Below are 18,678 nucleotides of genomic sequence, written 5' to 3'. Positions count from 1 at the left end.
TTGAGGTAAAAATATATATATATTTTAAAGTTGTCATCATAATGCAGTGGCACACCCACTAGAGGCGTAAAAAGAGGACAAAACAAACATGTTGAATCAGTAAACCTTTATTTATCAGTGCATGAACAAAATGCCATGACCAGATTATTATTATTTCTTTTGAACCACTTTATAGCATTTCCTCTCAGTTCCCTTCCCTTAAAAAAATAATGAAACAATTTAGAGGATTTTTTTCCTGCATGAAGGCAAATATTTATACAGGTGCTGTACAATTTATAAACATTTACAACTACCATGATGTAAAACTAAAAGTTTTTTTTATATATTTATATATATATGTATATATGTTGGAGCAATACAAGGCCACAGTATCATACATGGTAATGGCATGAACAGTAATTAATACAGTATCGCATCATAGTCACAATAAAGTGGACAATAAATTAAGCAGTGGTCTTACAGACCCACAGATGCATGTATTACTGCTTCACATCCTTATGGGTTGGGTTCAAGCAATAATTTGCTTGTGAACAGCAGTGTATAAACCACTAGGTGTCTCTACTCCACAGGAGAAACACTGGAACGATGCTACATTGTCATTTTAGAGCAGGGCAACATATCCCAATAACTTTTTTATTACACTGAATTTATTAAAAAAAGAAAGTTGACAAACCTTAGATTGTAATTTCAAGCCAGACTCCTAAAGAAATGGTACTGCCAATTTCATGCACTATATGTTCAATCACCAAAGGGTGACTATTTGGTGAATTCTTCAGGCATCTTGCCTATAATGGAGCATAATATTAATACTATACTACTTAAATCATGGGGGTCATGTACTAAAAATAATGATCAAAAATAGATATTTGTGTTGGAACCATCTGTTTTTGTGCCTATATTTATGGTTAACAAAAAGACATATCTTCTAATGTTTTTAGTAAGTTAAAAGCCAGATGTCTCACTTCTTACAGTCAGCCTCTGTTAATTCAATTCATGTATAATATGAGTCGATATATGTGTAACCACTTTGTTAAATGAGATATGTTTCATTTTCAGTATAGTCGATGCTACAGTGATATTTAAAATACACAGGCCTACAAGTCAGCTTGTATACGTACACGCAGGCAGAGGACCTAAAATACAGAGCTGTGAACAGTCAGCAACTTTATGAATCAGGCTTGAATGAAATTAGATGCATAAACTGCAGTCTTTGAATGTATTCTTTTAGATGGAGATGCTTATCTACACGTTCCATTTCTACCTTGCCTCATCAAGTCCACGTGAAAAGTGAAATTATGTGTACTAACTGTTCTGTGTACATTTAATTTCAATAAATTACATTATGCTTTATTTTCATTAACACACATATAACAAACATTAGAACTATAACCACAAGTATCTGGTCTGCTGATTTATGCATATAAAGCTCCAGGGTAGTCTTTCCATTCTCTGATATGCTAAGGGAATTCATGTCTTCGCATGTATGAATGCAGTCACACAGACGATTCACGACTCTAGTCGGTCTCAAAAAACAAACCATAAAGGACTTACAAGACAGTTTCGCTTTTAAGACAGCGATCAGAGAAAATCACAAGTCTCAGTTTTTAAAACATCCATTTGTGACAGCAACAGTGAGTTAGTCTCACCTGGAAGAAAAGCTGTGATTGCATGTGTATGCCTTTAAACCTTCAAACGTGACACACGTAATAAAAAAAAACAACCCCAAAACAAACAAACAAAAAAAAATCTGGATCCTTCATCGTGGTGGGGAGGAGAGCAGTTTATCCAAAAAACCCACAAACAGTCTCACAGTGAGTGCAATTAGGAGCAGCTTCTTTATATTACCGGAGTCTCTGATTGGCACAAAATAGACGTCATTGTTACTTCCAAATACCACACTCAGAACCCATCTGTTACACACATGCTTACACATCATTATACAGTACAAATTCTCATGTAGGTACAACGTGTGTCGGATCAGATATCAGCAGCTTGATGCAAACTGATGTAGGCAAAGTGGTTGGAGAAAAAAAAAATAATCAGGAGCAATGAGAAGCTATGTTGCTGGTTGCACAGTGATCTGCTATGTCAGACATGTCTAAAAAAAATAATCCTTCAATTCTGAATTCATGTTTGTGGCTCAGCTTTTTCTTTATATATGCAGAGTCCTGGCAGGGTTTCAGATATCTGCATATGTGGTGTCCACTCGGGACTGGATCTTGGCAGAACTGGGAACTTTCCACGGGCCCGGGGTGATGGGACCCTTCTTGCTGGAAGTGTTCCCATTACAGCTGGGGTCTGGGATGCTACTGTTTGAACCTCGTGGGTCCTTTTTATTCACTTCTTCAGTTGAACCATGGTACTTGCCATCTCGATGTTCCTTGTCCCGTTTGTCTCTTGCGGTCTTTCGGCTCAGTGTGCCACCATCAGCGTCTGACCCCACCCTCTCCCTGTATGCTTGGGAGTTGGATTTTTGGACCAGTGCCTCTTGCTCAGCCCTCTTTGCCTTTCTGTAGTAGTCAGTGGTTCCCCAGGTTTTGTCTCCACTCTCTGTAGCTCCTCTTTCCTGCCAGTAAGCTGAATCAGTCTGCTTGTACCTCAGGTCCTTCTCTTCTCCAGAGGCAATATTGGGCTTTTGGCCAGCTGGGCGCCTGGGGCTGTGAGGCTCCTCCAGGTTGCTCAAAGGCACGGCAGGGTCACGTTCCCACTTGGAGCCTCTCTGTCCCTGGGCTTTTCTGTCCTTGCTCATGTCCTCCAGGGATCCGCTGTGGCCTTGGTCTGTTTTTCGAGGGCTCTGGGAGCGATCTATGTGCTCCCTTTGGCCTTCAGTGGCTCTTTTGGGGCTACCATTTGCGGAGTCGCTCCTGCTTGTTTTATTGGTCTGGGTGCTTGGGCTGGTGGTGCGCTTATGGTTAGGGTCAGAGAGCTGCTGTCCTCTTGGTTTGTTAGCCTGCCTACCATGCTCCCTCGCAGCACCAGGGGACCCACGTTCTATGCCGTCACCCCCAGGGAACTCATCAGGGGCAGATATTTTGGGTGAGGATGGGGAAAGTTCAGAGGTAGAGAGGGAGACAGAGGATGGAGAAGCTGGAGATGACTGCCCATCAGATACAGAGAATCTGGGAAAGCTTGAGGTTGGAATGGTTACTTTGTCCTTTGAACCTACAAAGCAAGCAGCAGATAGTAAGAAAAAAGTTTGAGCTAAGCAAAAAAACTGCTATGTGAAAGCAAAGAAACTGCAGAAGCTAAAAAAAAAATCATAACGAGATATTTTTTGCACATTCAACAAAGATTAAAGATGATTAAATAAGTCATACAATAGAAGCGCGATATGCTCAGTTTTTGGAAAAAAGATTTTTTCCGTCTACCACACTTTCTGTAATAGTCCTTTGTAATAGCCCCCTCTAATATATTTGCCTTGTTTGAGATGTGTATCAGCTGACAACGTAGCTATCAATGAAAAGGTGCTAGAGTTCACTCAGCACTGACGTTTCAATTTTCCCCAGAGCTGATAAGAACTGCACAGCTGTAGTTGAGAGCAGATATATGCAGCAGAAAAAAACAGAGAGAGAAAAGTGAGCGTGATGGACTTAGAGGTGCTGAAATGAGCTTTTGGATTTCTAAGAGCAACAACTCATTCAAATAATTTGGTCTTTGGATTGAAAGATTGATGCCAGTGAATAAACACAGATCCTTTTACTACTTTTCCACTCACTGATCAATATCTGGTTAAGAACTTCTCTCCAGGCATCCATCTTCACTCAAACTAAGGACGCAGTGAGTGTTCAGTGGCATCTTGTTTTGTAATACCCTTAAAAAATAACCTGTGGGGCTCAGAAGCCTTCCAATGCTCCTGCAGGCCTGTTTGTTCTTCTAGGACTCACTGCTTTAGTTCAGCCCTCTAGATAGTCTGGTTATACTGTAATACATTAGGTTATTACTGAGCTACAACGAACTGATCTATTCAGGCTGATCATGGGGGATGACATAGTGGATAGAGAATAACACTTTAATTTGGGAGTTAAATCACTCTGAAAGGAGAGTTCTAAGACAAAAGTAGGTGGAGTACAAGGATTACCAATGTTATTAGGGACAGACCAAGAAAAGCAGTGAGGCCTTTAGTGATGCTCTGGTTTCATGTAGAAGCACAGGGTGGAAGAAGAGTTCAGACCTATAGAAGGAAGAGATAAAAGTAGAAATAGACAGCCGTGCTAGAGCAGAAAACAGAGAAAGCAAGGCAGATAAAGAGCACAAAAGGCAGATCCAAATAGCAGTAGTAAAACAGAATGAGAAGAGAGAAAAGTCAAGAAAGCTTGCAACACATGCATGAGAAAAAGGAAACTCGGCACCCTGCTATCTAGCATATCCATACAAAAGCTTCTCTATATGTATGACTAATAAGCTATTAAGTAGATCTATATGCAGCGGCGACAACATGCACGCAATGCTCTGCAATAACTCACTGTGATCCGGGACCAAGCCCTGGCCAGGTCGGAGAAGTAGATGAACTTTATTGCCTCCTGCTTGGATCAGCTCAATTGCCCGAGTGTGTGTAATGCCCTGTGTGGCCTCGCCATTGATCTCCACTATTTGATCTCCAACCTGACAAATAATAATAAAAGAAAAAAAAATCTATTAACATTAACTTTTCCACTGCTAGGGGCAGGATGTCTCATTTTGCCCGAGGTACAGTGCTCTGTGAGAAACTCAAAGCTTTGATTAGGAACTATTGCACTTCAATAAAGTGGAGAAAGAAAACATACATGTATCCTGCCATCTTTAAGAGCGGGTCCCTCCTCGGCCAGTCGAAGAATGAACAGCCCCATGTTATACTCTTTCCCTCCTCTCAGGCTGAAGCCGAAGCCCCTCTGGCTGCGTTCCAGCTCCACCACAAAGCAGCCCTGTTGTTCACAAGAAAGATTGTGAGCTTTTAAGACTGAAGCAATTGATGCAAAATCATTCCTGAGGTGGAAATGAATCTGGAAAATCTATTACTTGGTTGATATATATCACGATCAAGAGTTTCTGGGGATCAATTGACACCAGGGCAGAATGACAAGATTACAACCATAAAATACTACAACTGGGGAAATATAAACATCAATGGCCTCACCTGCTTAGGGCCCGATGGAATGAGAGTTCCTGTCCCATCTCTTGGTGAAAGATGATTCTTAGCCTCGGAGTCACCATTCCTACCCCAGAGAAGATGCATTACAGTGTAATTTACTATAATATGACACTAAATATTTACTATATTTAGAAAACAATATTTCAAAGACATGAAATAGACGTCGTTTATTATGAAAATTTGAGTCAGTAAACAGTTATTCTGACGAGGTAGACTGTGATATGTTATGCGCAATATTCATACCAAAAATAATAAGAAGCAACTATGGTGGCAGTTTAAAGGTGAGGGAAACACAGCCCTTTGTATAACCCAGGTAAACTAGACGAGTATTAGCTGTTTGCTAATCCACTGGCATTTATAAAGGCCAATAAATGAATACTAAAAAGAAAAGAAGAAACACCCTTTAACCATCGTATGAGTGTTGACATCGCAAGTCTATCAGAGGGCACTCTGGCAACCAACATGCTTGAAATGCCACAAACACAACTGATCCAAGCAAACTGGGCAGAGCATAAACGAGTAAATAAATAACGTAACAAATATCAGGGGAATCTGTTTATGCCTCAAGTGTCTGAAAGGAAAAAAGAATCGATCGAAAATATATCAGAATATCAGGATTTTAAATCACTAAAAATCACACACACATATACACGGACACACTAAAATATCAACATTGGCCTCAAAAATCGAATTCTAATGAAAACCCATAAAATGCATGTGTTCGGTGCTCTCGTACATACATGCCTGTACCACCAGCTTATTCAAATGTAATATTAGTAACAATGTTTTTATGCATATCCCATTTTAAATATAGAATCAGAGAGCAAAAACAAAAAAGGAGAAAAGGAGTCTAATTCTGTTCCCTCTCTGCTGTGTCCAGTGTGAGATCCACACATTACTCCTCCTTCATTACAGCAGCATGAGCCTCTTTTTGTTGGCGTCATTATGCAACACACAGAGAAATGTAAATTCTTCAAAGAACCATGTTGCTTTTACATTTCAGTGATAGATAAGGGGGCATACTTTAATGCTTCGCAGAGCTCATTACAATGCCTTTGTGAGAACTTCGCTGTGCTGACGCACTATATAAAGAGCGTAGGAATTCTTACCAGCTCTAGCTTTCAGAAGAGTTTGCACACTTTATGCCACCAAGCTGAGAGTTTCAGCTCATATCTGAGCCTAGTGTGACCCAAGGCATGTTGGTGATTAAGCGGAGAGGAAGAGGCTGAGGACTGGACAGGGGGCTAAATGTGGAGAATATGAATGCATGCTGATGGACAGTGAGCGGACGTGGGCAAGAAATGATGGTGGCAAATTTCTGTGGCAGTGGGATTAAAAAGTCTGACACAGGTGGCCTTGTTTAAAAAGAAAGATCAAAGGGGAAGCAAGACTCCCTATTAATCTGTCTCTTTTCCTTTGCTTCACCATCCAAAGGGTGACCACAGGGGGATTTTCTGTCTTTTTGGATAACGAAGAGTGTGTGAGGCACAAGAGATAGTAATGGGCCACATTGCAGCACAAAACCGAAGGCGCTTTGAGAGGATTGGGGCTAATTTATGGTTCAAGTGGCAGAACCTGTATTAGATTGTCTCCAGTGGACTTAGTATTTCAAAGGGGAATACTGGCAAGCCTGTGTGGATGCTCAAGCTTGTGTGGGAGTATGCGTGTATAATCGTTTACCTGTCTTGGTAGCTGGGAGGCTGTTGGCCTACAGCTCTGTGTTGTGCCGAAGGGCTCTGCTTGGCTGAATTTGTTCCAGACGGAGGAGCGCTGTCTGTAAAAGTAAAAGTGTGCCAAGATTCCTCATGATCTTATTCCCGGAAAATGCAGTTAAAAAACAAAGCAAACAATGACAAAAGAACAGCGCAGCAACACTGTGACTTGGTCTGTGTCAACTCACCATCTTCAGGCACAACAGTAAGAGTGACAATGTTTCCAGCATCCTTGATGAGTTGAACAATATCGTTGTGTGAAAGCTCCATGATGGAGCGGCCGTTGACAGCAGAAATACGGTCTCCCACCTTCATTTGACCTATACGGTCTGTAGGGCTGCCTTCAATAATACGACCAATTTTGTGAGGTATAACTGGAAGAGAGCAAATCAGAGAAATGACAGTCTGCAGTGTGGGATGTTTATGCAACTCTATGAGCCCAACATTTAGAGACCAAATTTTAAGTAAGAACACATAATGCCTTTATGTGATGTCCTGCACATCATGTAAAAGCATTACGCACATGCTAACATATCAGTTTATGACTTATGTTACACTCAGTCTTAGTTGAGCACATACCCAATAAGCTCTTTACAGAGAATAGCTAAGATTAACAATTTGTGCCATCAGCTTTGGAAGTATTTGAATATTAACAGTATGAAAATAGCATTTCTTATCTGAAAAGGGAATTTATTGTTTGCGATTATTTCAGGACAATCCTTTCAAAAATGACTTTAACGCTTCCCTCCCTACATGTTCTCCACTAGCATAACTAAATGTCAATAAGTAACAGATTTTGCTGGAAATGTGTTTGATGTTTAAAAGATTTTGTTGTTCCAAAAAGTAAAAACACAATATAGGATTTCATTTTTAAGGATTTATTGATTTTATTTATTCCTAACCTCCAGGTGGGGGCTTGTTCTTTGACGTGAGGATGACAAAGCCAAAGCCTTCGTTGTCTTTGCGCTGCAGAGTAACATCAAAGCGCTCAGGACGGGTAGGCTGAGCAGGCTGGATGATGCTTGGTGCTTCAGTACGAGGCATCTTGGGAGAGCTGTTGACCAAAGCAGATGCAACCTGCTGGGGCTGCTGGTTGTTGTCATCTTCTCCTCCACCATCTTTAAAAAAAAAAAACAAAAACAAAAAAACGGTACAAAAATATTAAAACACAAATGCTTAGCATTGTAGCAAATTTGGACTTCATTTCTAGGACTGATTAAAAAAGATGCAATATATTAACATTTCAGAATGATTCTACCAACACACGTTAAGTATGAGCAGTCTGATTTAGTTAACATAAATTTAAACCAATAACAATTACTTGACAAAATCTTTCTGATTTGCTCTTGCAGAGATCCTTCTGTAAATAATGCAGAAGCAGGGGCTTTATCAAAGAAGCCTTTCTGCAGCATGTCTTACCCACATTAAATGAAAGACCGTCAGCTCTACAGTTGAGATAAAAGGCCTTTCCAATTTGTTATTCATAAGACAAGCTAAGCAACCTCCATCTCTCTTCATTGTATGTTTGTTTTGCTGAGTCTCTGTTTTGCAAGCCAGCATCAGTGAATCGCTTTCTAAGCCCCCTGCTTTGAAAGCATAAACCCTCACATGATTGATGCTTAATTTTTTGCAATGTGATCAAGCTGTTGTTGTGATACATCAAATCTGTAGTAATTTCAAAAAGTGCTTGTTCTATTCATGGAATGGCTATCGGTGGGGTAAACCAGCCAGGATGCAGCAGGGTATGTGCAGTTAAAAAAAAAGAAAAAAAGAAAAAGGAAAGAAGAGTCAGCATTTTTTCCATCCTTTGAGATTTAACTCTACCAGCTGATCTAATCTTCAGTGCTTTTCACACAACTGCAATCATCCTTGACAGATAAACAGAGAGCAAATAATCTTCTTTTCTTGTTTCCACTTTATGCCCATTTTGATTCAAGATGAAACCTGGAATTCACCTCCCATGATTAAAATAAATTAACCGTCCTTAAAATTCCATCTTTTTCCTTTCAGGAAAATTACAGCATAGAGTAGCATCTTAAAAAGTCCATTTTTGACAAACTTCATTTCAGTCAGAGAAAATCTACCACAACGAATTTAAAGGATTAATGGAAAAAAAATCCAGATCAAAGCTTTCCCTCAAAGGTTCTCCTCTAGCATACCTATATAAGCCAAAGGAGTGAGCAAGAAGCCACGCTTTCTGTGCCCTCAGAGGAATGCGGAGCTGATTATTCAGAAGCAGACCAACCTGTGTATGCTAGTTTCCTGCGGACTGTAAGCATGACTTGGCCATTACGAGCAGCATTGGTCATCAGCTCCAGCACTTGTTTGTGGGATTTGCCCTTGACTGGCACGCCATCTATACAAAGTAGCTCATCCCCTGCCCGCAAGCGCCCGTCCTTCTCAGCTGCACCGAGTGGCACAATGGCACCAATATATACCTGCGGAAGTAAGATGGTGTAAGAGACATAGCTAAATATACCGATCTGAGGGAGATTCATGACACAGACTGGCTGGTATTTTCATAATACCATTCCCAGAGATGGGAAAAGAAACTTTCAGTTAATATTAAATCAACAGAATTCAGCTTCAATTTGGTGTCAGTCTGCTGCTCTTATGACTGAGGGTCTCCAACAGTACTTTTAAATGGATGCTGGCCTCCGACTTACTGGCTGATCTGGTCCCTCGCCCCCAAGGACTCTAAAGCCAAAGCCTGATTCCTGATTCCTTTTGATGAATACATCCAGGTCCTTTGTATTGGGAGCTGCACAGAGAAAAGAAAATATAATTGGTAAAAACTGATGAAAAATATTCATTAACTGCAAGAATGAAATCTCTCATGACCATCAGGAAAACACCTAGATACTTGACATGGGCAACAACACACCTATACATAAGAAAAACGCATGCTGACCACAAGGCAATCTGAGATTAAGCAATCTAAACTAGGTCAGCTGTTTTTGGAAACTCTAGAGCAATATTTTCCCTCTTGCCGAGCCAGAGATGACACTGCTAGCGATGTTAATGAGATGATGTTGTCAGACGCTAACAGGAGGTGGCAGAATCTTTTTGTCTGTGTTTGTGGTCTATAAGTAATTCATGTGGTGCATGTGCACAGATTTGATTCAAAAATGTTTTGACTGTATTATTTTGATTGCAGTATTTCGTTGTGACATAGGAGTAAGACGTTTGCGTCTTTTTGTGTCGTATTTGGCTTCTGTGTCCCTGAAATTCAGTAACAAGTGTGTTAGCATTTGCAAAAGACTGTAAGCTGGTTTTAGAATTGCACATCTGAGGATTTGATTTCTTTGTGTAATAATGAAACACAAAGTAGCAATTTGAATCAGCATTGACACCGGTAACTTGTTAATTTCACTAATCCAAAAAATACGTTAAAAAACATGAATGAATTAAATAAATCTTTGCATCTGTAGTAAAGTTTACTACTGTAAACTGTGTAAGTATAAGTACTCTTGTACTTACGCTTGCTGTCTAGAATGGCCTTGGACTTGAGGTAGAGCTCAGATGCATCTGGTTTGGGTGAAGCTGAGCGCAGGGTGCTGGAGGAGAACGTTGATGCATTGGGGGATGCCTCAGGCTGACTTAGGGTCTCTGTGCTGCTGATCATCTCCTGCCTCTGCTGCTGCATCGTGGGCTGAGGGAACGGATGGACCATTTGTTGGGGCACCGAATGAGGTGCCTGGTGTGAAGTAGGCTGGGCTACTCCGTGAGACATGGGACCTGTGCACTGCAACATAGAGACAAGCAATGTGATATACAAGATGGTAAAGCACGAGCTCATTATAAGGCAATCATCCATTAAACGAATGGATTATATATTACATATTTTTTGCCAATGTGTTCAGCATCATTGTATTATGTCTGCAGGTTATTTAATAAAAGGTATTCTATACTATAGCAATGATTTATGTCTAAAGTAGGAAGGTAGCTAATGGAGGGAAAAAAATCATTAAAGCTTGTCCAGAGTGACAAACTACTCCACCGGCATAAAATGAAAGAAAATAAAATAGTACATCCATACAGATCTAAATAATTATGCACTGAACAAATAAAACAGTATGAGTAAGCCTGTCGGTGCCCCAACACTCTCTATTTTAAGAGTGCATCATGGAGGAGTAGCAGAGGAACAAGCTGTTGAACATGGCATATCATCTTAAACACCCATACACAGAGGGATGCTAAGTTGCCGTTTGCCAGAAGCCAGCATATTTACCCACATGCAGTTCCAGAAATAACAGCCTGGCTAATGTGGGCTCCCTGAATGATGCTTCTAACAGCAGCTACTACAGCACGCACACGTTTACACGCTGGGGCTTGCGGGTAACCAAGACAAAAGTTTTCTGGTTTAATAATTCATCAGCAGTTTTAGCAGCAGAGTCTATTTTTTTCATCATACAAAATGGATTTGAACTGACAGAAAACTTACTGGTTTCAGTGACTTCACTGGAGACGTCTGACCTGTGAGCAGAGAGACAGAAGTGGGAATTAAAGTGACGTCATTAACAACACAACAGCAAACATCTGCCAACATCTGCTTACATCAGATTAAATTATTTAAGGACGAGTTGCATTTTGCATTTTCTTCACTCTACTACAGATTTGAACTTTTGGCCTGAAGTGGTTGAATGTCAAGACTAAACCCTCTCTCGGTTCTTATACAGAATCTGCACCTTCTTCTCCACCGACTCACACGGTGAACTTGCTCATAGGTTTCAGATTTAGCTTTTGTTTTTGTTCTCTCTGACATGGTCATGGTCACAGAGCAGAATGTGAACCAGAGTGTAAGTAAACCAGTAGGGGGCAGTAGACTCCAGTTGCATGAACGGTTTATGGGATGAGAGACAGATGACCTTAAGCCATGGGAAAACATGCATTTCTGTGGTTTAAACCTGCCAGCTGTTAGCTACATTACTAGAGCAGCATAAACACTGAAGCTTTTCAAATTTGAATTTTCATCAAATCAATTTATCACAAAGACAATTACTGGCATCGATTTAATAAAAAAACATTTAGTTCCCCCCCCCCCCATTTCCAATATTATGTAAAAATTCACTGGCAATATCTCCATTTTCACAATCTCTGATCATATCATATCTCAGATACTGAGTTCAGAACACAACCCATGGGGAAGGGCACTTTGTCTCATTTCCAGATTTAAATCCAGTATAGGGAGCAAGGCCAAATAATTTCCTGTTTCATTTCTCGCTGCTCTGCTGTCATTAGAAGGTAGTTCTAGCCCCCGGCTGGGAGTAAAGCCTACCCTAATCCCAGTCCATGGGTGACCTGAGGGAAGCCCTGCGGCACTACTCCTTTTAGTCCTGGAAAGCTATGATCTGCTTTTTTTTAAAACATTAACACACAAATCCTCCATATGCACTGCAATTAAAAAATGCATATCAGGCTGGCACAGCAGCATACACACAAACTACAACCCCCTGGAGCTCAACGTAGACCCCAGCTGTGCACATCTGATATGTGGGTGCAACACTGATCTCTTGAATCTAGGCTACTGCACTGCAGTAAAGGCATAAAGGAACAAGCCCTTCAAATCTGTGAAAGCATGAAGTAAGAAGAAGGGCAATCATTATTCACTGTGCTCCATCACTCCTACCTCCCCTCTCACTTTCTCTCCAGGCAGCAAGTGAATCACCAAAACTGCCATCTATTTGCACCTTCCTAGCATAGCTCATCATGTGACTAAGCATGACTTCCTCCCTGTTTGGGAAAGTGCATGGTGGATGATGCAGAGCTGGTGTAGACCAGAGCGTGAAATTGCTTTATTTAACATTGGGAGAGTCTGTGTATTCAAGCAACACCTACTGAACACCACAATGCGTGCTGTTATTTTTAAATTAAAACATTGTGCATTACATTAAATCTCACCTCTTCTACAGTTGAAATATCTTTGACAATGTCTCACTTTCTCGCAGGAAATTATTTACAAATGGAAGCAGACTGTTCACCAGACTGTTACGCTCTGTGTTTTCTTTTGGCCAAAAGAAAGTAAAGAAATAGAACAGGTGGCGTAAAGGTGAGTGAGGATTAAAGTAACTTCAGAAACGTGGGTCTAAATAGCACTAACACCTGTATTTTGTCTAAACAGCAGATTAATATAGACATCAGCGATGTCACAACATACGTACTGTAAACTCACCACCTGTGATATCCTTCTATAATGTCAGTGTTGCAGGCTTACCTGCAGCAGAAGTGTACAATAGTACAATAGCAGCAAAGTGAACTTTCATCATTGCTGACTCACCTCCTCTAAGCACCAGCACGTTGACCTCACTGCCCACAGGCAGGTCTTTGAGGATGTCGACCACCTGCGAGTGGCTCAAAGTTTGGACATTCTGTCTGTTGATCTCCTTGATAACATCACCCTTCAACAAGCCGCGGCACCACTGGGCGTCCAGGATCATCTTTACCTTTTGTCCCAGGGGGCAATCCGCTATAGCAAAGCCAAAACCTCCCGGGCCTTTCACCAAGGGCACACTCACCAGCTCCGGCTGTAATAGAGTAGGGTCAGGCCCTTCTTGATTAAGGGCATGTGGAAGGTGGTGGTGTTGATGGGAATGAGGATGGTGGTGGCGTCCTCCGTTGGTTATAGGTGGCACTGACGCAGTCTGCCGAGAAAGGGTTGCTCCATCGTTGACAGCATAATTGAGGTCTTGTGGTGTCGAAGGGGAAGGAGAAGTGTCCTTAGAGGCACTGAGGTTGCTCGATGCCTCCTCACTATTGCTGGTGTCCTCTGGCAGAGGGTAGCCCCGACACAGGACCATGTCCACATACTGATTGACTGGGATAGACTGGAACATCTGCACGACATCAGCATGAGTCTTTCCCAGCACGCATGTCCCATTAATGTCCACAATTACGTCACCTAAAGAAGAACAAAAAGCTTTTACACATTTGTGACATGAAAAAAATTGGACAAAATTTAAATTTCTGTATTCATCACCATGCCAAAGGAAATTTTGAAAAGTACTATTACAACAATACACCAATAAAAAGACATGGGGATAAGCGCAATTATGCAATTGGATTACATAAGTAGACTCCTATATCTTAAAAAATTCAAACATGTTAACGGGGGAGGAGGGAGTGTGCGAGAGAGAAAAATAAAACGAGGTCATTGACGTGTTTTCTTTTTCCTCCTTTTATCTCCATGTACTGTAAAGGATAGACTCTAATCACCCCTGGCCTGCCCCAGATATAGGTCTGGATAAGCAGCTGAATTGCTGACTAGCTAGGTGGCTAGATGCCCAGAGGTGGATTGCCCACCCACACAATCGATACTTTACCAAAGAAAAAACAAAGGCTACGTTTTCACTCTCGTGAGTGAGCTTCATATTCCAGTTTGTTGCTTGTTCAGACCAACTACATGTCGCTCATACGATTAGTTCAACAGCTACATATTCAAAAAGCTAAGCGAAATATATTTTCTCACAAAGTTCAAACACTCAACCTTTAGCATAAATAAATGCCGTGGGCCAATACTCAGAAATGAAAAAAAAAAACCTACTTGAAGATGTTACAGTCTACTGCTTGCAATTAAAACCCAATGAAATTAATTACATTCATCTTTTGTTATAGTCAATTACCCTCCTTCTCAAGGGAAATGAAACACTGAAAATAATTATTCTCTTTGCTCCACTCTTAAGTTGATTCTCAGCAGCCGCAATGGCTCGGCAATCAATACTACGGTAATGTGAATCTTAAGGCATTACACAGTAACATACTTCAAATTAATACAGTCACCATGCATGTGATCACAGAACTAGAACATGCAACAATAAAGAACTTACTGTGCCACTTGCAAAACACACTACATGGCAGACTCATATACATCCCCTGTTTTTACATAAGCACACATGTCAACCTGCAGCCACGCTGCCTGAATGCAGGCTAATTACATTTTTAATATACGAGTGCGTATAAAATGTGAGCCTCTACTATAAACTACACACAGGTTTATTGATGACTTCTCTATTTTTCGAGCTGCTCCACTGAACACTGCCTATAAACATTTGTCTTTGCTTGATCAAGCAATGTGATATTCAGAGTGAAGTGCCTGTTCGGTTTTTTGCCTCCGAATGTGTTTATTTGTGTGTACACAAAGGGCACATTAAGCTGTATTATGTACAGAATGTATGCTAATGCCCAGCTTAAGTGTTACTGCGTGAATAAAGATAAATGCCATGCACAGTTACCCGTGTACACGTGAATGTGACACTGGATTTTGTTGACTTTGCTTTTAAACAATTGTATTACCTTGCATCATGGAAACAAATTACAGCAGGGTGGTCTCCAACTGTTAAAACAGCATGCGAACCAGATACTTAAAAAACATTATGTCTGTGGGGAATGTTACCTGAGGCAATCTTCTTGTCATGTGCTGCAGGCCCATCTGGCAGGACGTTTTTGACCTGGAGGAACTCGTCAGGTCGGTCTCCGCCAATAATGGTGAATCCAAAGCCCTGGGGGCTTTTTCTAAGTGCTGTCTTAAGTATGTTGCCCTGCAACTGAGTTGGATCTCGAGTAAACCCCCACATTCCCCTGCCAGGCTCCTCTGCTGTGGAACCTAAAGGAGACGTAGACAGAAGGTAATCATTAATGATCTAATATCACAAGTACGCTCAGTAAAATTATTGCACTAAATGTTTGGGGTGTGAACACATTCTTTACACCATGCTTTCAATTCCACACACAAAAATGTTCGGACAGAACACATGTACAGACAGCAAAAGCTTCAGAAGTGGCTAAATGAACAACTGAAAACTAACATATTTACATTTCAGCTGGGAAAAGGCCTGATTTCTAAAGAATATTAGTTTAAACACATCAAAATAAACAGATTCCAATGTGATTAGTTCATTTAAAATTTTGCCTGGTGTTCTACAGAAGGCAAAAAAGTGTCAAAATTCACTTAATTGCTTCTGTTTACCTGCTGGAAACAGTTTCAGTTTAAAAGTAATTGGATGTCTTTTCATCTTTTAAACTGTAAATGAAGTCACAGTGGCGTCAGTTACACATGAATGCAGCAAGCCTCTGTAGTTCAAAAGTTTGTGAGACGGAATTGTACGTGTATGCGAAAATGAGCCCAGTATAGGAAGAGACACTGAAACGCTTGCTCATAAATTGCCATCTGTCACCATCATAACAATACTCGCACAGTGACAACATGTCTGACAGCACATCACTTACTGCTAGTAATTACATGAACACTAAGAACTCACAGTTTGAGCGCAAACTCCAACAAATCACACGCGCACACACAAACAGAGACACACAACTTGCAAAACCACTGCTCTGTTTACAAAGCCAATAAACACCTAGTTATTGCAAAATGCCTAAAGTTTGCCCAAGTCTCCCCGCAAACAACCAATTCTTTTCACTGCAGTGATAAATCCATCCTGAAACGCACCTGACATTTTCCAGATAAACTTTTCATTGCAAATTTCCTTTGTGTTGCCTGCAGGATGTGTAAATGGGGCGCTTTTATAGAAGACAGGAACAGAATTATATTAGACAGTGTGTGCGCGCGCGTGTGTGTGTGTAGGTGTGCATTTGTGCAAAAGAGAGCAAGATAAGAGTGATGAGACAGAAAGAGACAGCAAGAAATAGAGTTAGCCTTGACAGAAAGAGAGAAATTTTAACTAAATCCGAGCTTGCCCTTCTCTGTGGTGTGTGCCTATGAGATTGTGAGTTATGTGCTCTGTCCCTGCGTGCTGGGCTTCTACTCTGGCAGTTCCCACACTGATAGATGCTGGGACATCAATCTCATTAGGGAGAGCACAGATAGAAGTCCCCCCTTCCCCTGTCTCCTACACCACTCTCAATGTGTCATGGGATTGTGATTTGCATAATTGCATGGCAATTGGCAGAGGAACGTGACCGCTCTGAAAAGACAAAAAAGATTATGCCAAGTATGACTTAGATGACACTGCTGCGTCAGTGCCGGACAAGTACAAGGGATATTCTAACAAATGTCAGTCTATGTTGAGCAAGGATTTGCAAGCAGGTACAAAAACATGAAATTCTCCTGAACAACTTGGAGCACAAGTGTGTAATAAGTATGATTTATGATGGAACTAATCCCTGTCAGATAGCTCCGACATACTGAAACAGTCTTTCTCGCACAATCACCTCGAAGGCAATACTGGCATAACAGTAGTGGAGAGAGACAATCACAAGTGGGATGAAAAGGGAGCTACACACCAAAGCCATGTTTACATGGTCTTGATTAAGCTGTAGGCCACAAAGGGACAGTCAAGTTTCCTTAGGGTGAAGCGATTATATGAAATGTCTGACAGGATTCTCAGCATGATAATTATGGCTGAACATAGGGCGGCGCTTTGCTCTTGTGCTCTGCGGCATTGTCTGGGAGGTCAGGTTAGCCAGCCTTGTCAAAACAGTGTTTAGAAGCCACCTCACGCACGTCCATACACTTGCACAAGACCACTAGCCATTAATTCTCATTAACAAGGGTGGGAATTTGGAGAACAAGCACAGGGGAGGCAGTCGAAGCTGGAGGCGGCGGTACACAGCAATATCATCCACAAACTGCAGAAAGGCTCAGCTGTGGGAGGTGGGGTCTGCGTGCAACCGACTGAGGCAGACAGTTGTGTCCAAAGGGTGTCTGAAATACAGAGGCTAGTTTGAATACAAATGAGGCCATGCCTTTTGTGTTCACACGCAGAAGAGCATTATAATTCTTGCACATTTTACAACAACCTAGTCTTCTGTCTCTCAGACCTTTATATTTACTGAGAAGAGGGTGATTAAATCATCAAGCAGGAGCATTCCCCACAGGTGGTAAATGATGAGTAGATGACCCAGTGGAAATGCAATTTATGATCGTAAGTCACTTTCAACGGCAGTCACCTCTCTCTCCTTCTCTGTCGCTCTTATTTAACTCCCTCCCTCTGTTCTAAAGAGGGCTTTCAACTACCATGAGTGACTGTGGCAAAAGGATTTCAAAGAGACCTCAGAACCCGCCCTATATCATATCTACTTGTCAAAATGAATTCTGCCGCCCAGTGAAGCACTGTTCCATTATTCAAATTGAATATCATTGCTTCAGAGGCTATGGGCTGTTTATCAGAAGCCTGTCAACTGTTAGAACATCTTCCAGACAGACTTCTTAACATGAAGGAGATGAAAAGTGTCCCAGTATTTTGATTATATATATATATATATATATATATATATATATATATATATATATATATATATATATATATATATATATATATATATATATATATATATATATAAAAAACACCCAGCACGCCCCTGCGGGCGGTTTATCCTTCAAGCTCGGGTCCTCTACCAGAGGCCTGGGAGCTTGAGGGTCCTGCGCAGTATCTTAGCTGTTCCCAGGACTGCGCTCTTCTGGACAGAGATCTCCGATGTTTTTCCCGGGATCTGCTGGAGCCACTCGCCTAGCTTGGGAGTCACCGCACCTAGTGCTCCGATTACCACGGGGACCACCGTTACCTTCACCCTCCACATCCTCTCGAGCTCTTCTCTGAGCCCTTGGTATTTCTCCAGCTTCTCGTGTTCCTTCTTCCTGATATTGCTGTCATTGGGAACCGCTACATCGATCACTACGGCCGTCTTCTTCTGTTTGTCTACCACCACTATGTCCGGTTGGTTAGCCACCACCATTTTGTCCGTCTGTATCTGGAAGTCCCACAGGATCTTAGCTCGGTCATTCTCCACCACCCTTGGGGGCATCTCCCATTTTGACCTCGGGACTTCTAGGTTATACTCGGCACAGATGTTCCTGTACACTATGCCGGCCACTTGGTTATGGCG

At 41.4% G+C, this 18,678-nt stretch overlaps 1 protein-coding gene across 2 annotated transcripts in view; it reads right to left on the bottom strand.

Moving 5' to 3' along the window:
- Window positions 1–1,320: 1,320 nt before the first annotated feature.
- Window positions 1,321–18,678, bottom strand: part of magi3a (membrane associated guanylate kinase, WW and PDZ domain containing 3a) — a 106,625-nt gene continuing 89,267 nt past the window's right edge. Inside the window, exons 9-22 of one of the 2 annotated variants that reach the window (XM_026154301.1) lie at window positions 15,230–15,439; window positions 13,118–13,738; window positions 11,285–11,316; window positions 10,321–10,585; window positions 9,507–9,601; window positions 9,086–9,278; window positions 7,743–7,958; window positions 7,029–7,214; window positions 6,809–6,902; window positions 5,114–5,192; window positions 4,764–4,901; window positions 4,464–4,602; window positions 4,079–4,171; window positions 3,100–3,162 (exon numbers count right to left, since the gene is read on the bottom strand). In XM_026154301.1, the coding sequence (XP_026010086.1) occupies window positions 4,119–4,171; window positions 4,464–4,602; window positions 4,764–4,901; window positions 5,114–5,192; window positions 6,809–6,902; window positions 7,029–7,214; window positions 7,743–7,958; window positions 9,086–9,278; window positions 9,507–9,601; window positions 10,321–10,585; window positions 11,285–11,316; window positions 13,118–13,738; window positions 15,230–15,439 (2,321 nt within the window). In that variant the 3' untranslated portion in view covers window positions 3,100–3,162; window positions 4,079–4,118. Of the gene's footprint in view, window positions 3,163–4,078; window positions 4,172–4,463; window positions 4,603–4,763; window positions 4,902–5,113; window positions 5,193–6,808; window positions 6,903–7,028; window positions 7,215–7,742; window positions 7,959–9,085; window positions 9,279–9,506; window positions 9,602–10,320; window positions 10,586–11,284; window positions 11,317–13,117; window positions 13,739–15,229; window positions 15,440–18,678 lie in introns of both variants that reach the window. The other variant, XM_026154300.1, reaches the window with a different exon arrangement.

This window comes from Astatotilapia calliptera, chromosome 20, assembly GCF_900246225.1.
Source record: "Astatotilapia calliptera chromosome 20, fAstCal1.2, whole genome shotgun sequence".
Taxonomy (NCBI): Eukaryota; Metazoa; Chordata; class Actinopteri; order Cichliformes; family Cichlidae; genus Astatotilapia; species Astatotilapia calliptera.
The sequence above is the reverse complement of the archived record's forward strand: the minus strand, read 5'-3'. Positions and strand labels throughout refer to the sequence as shown.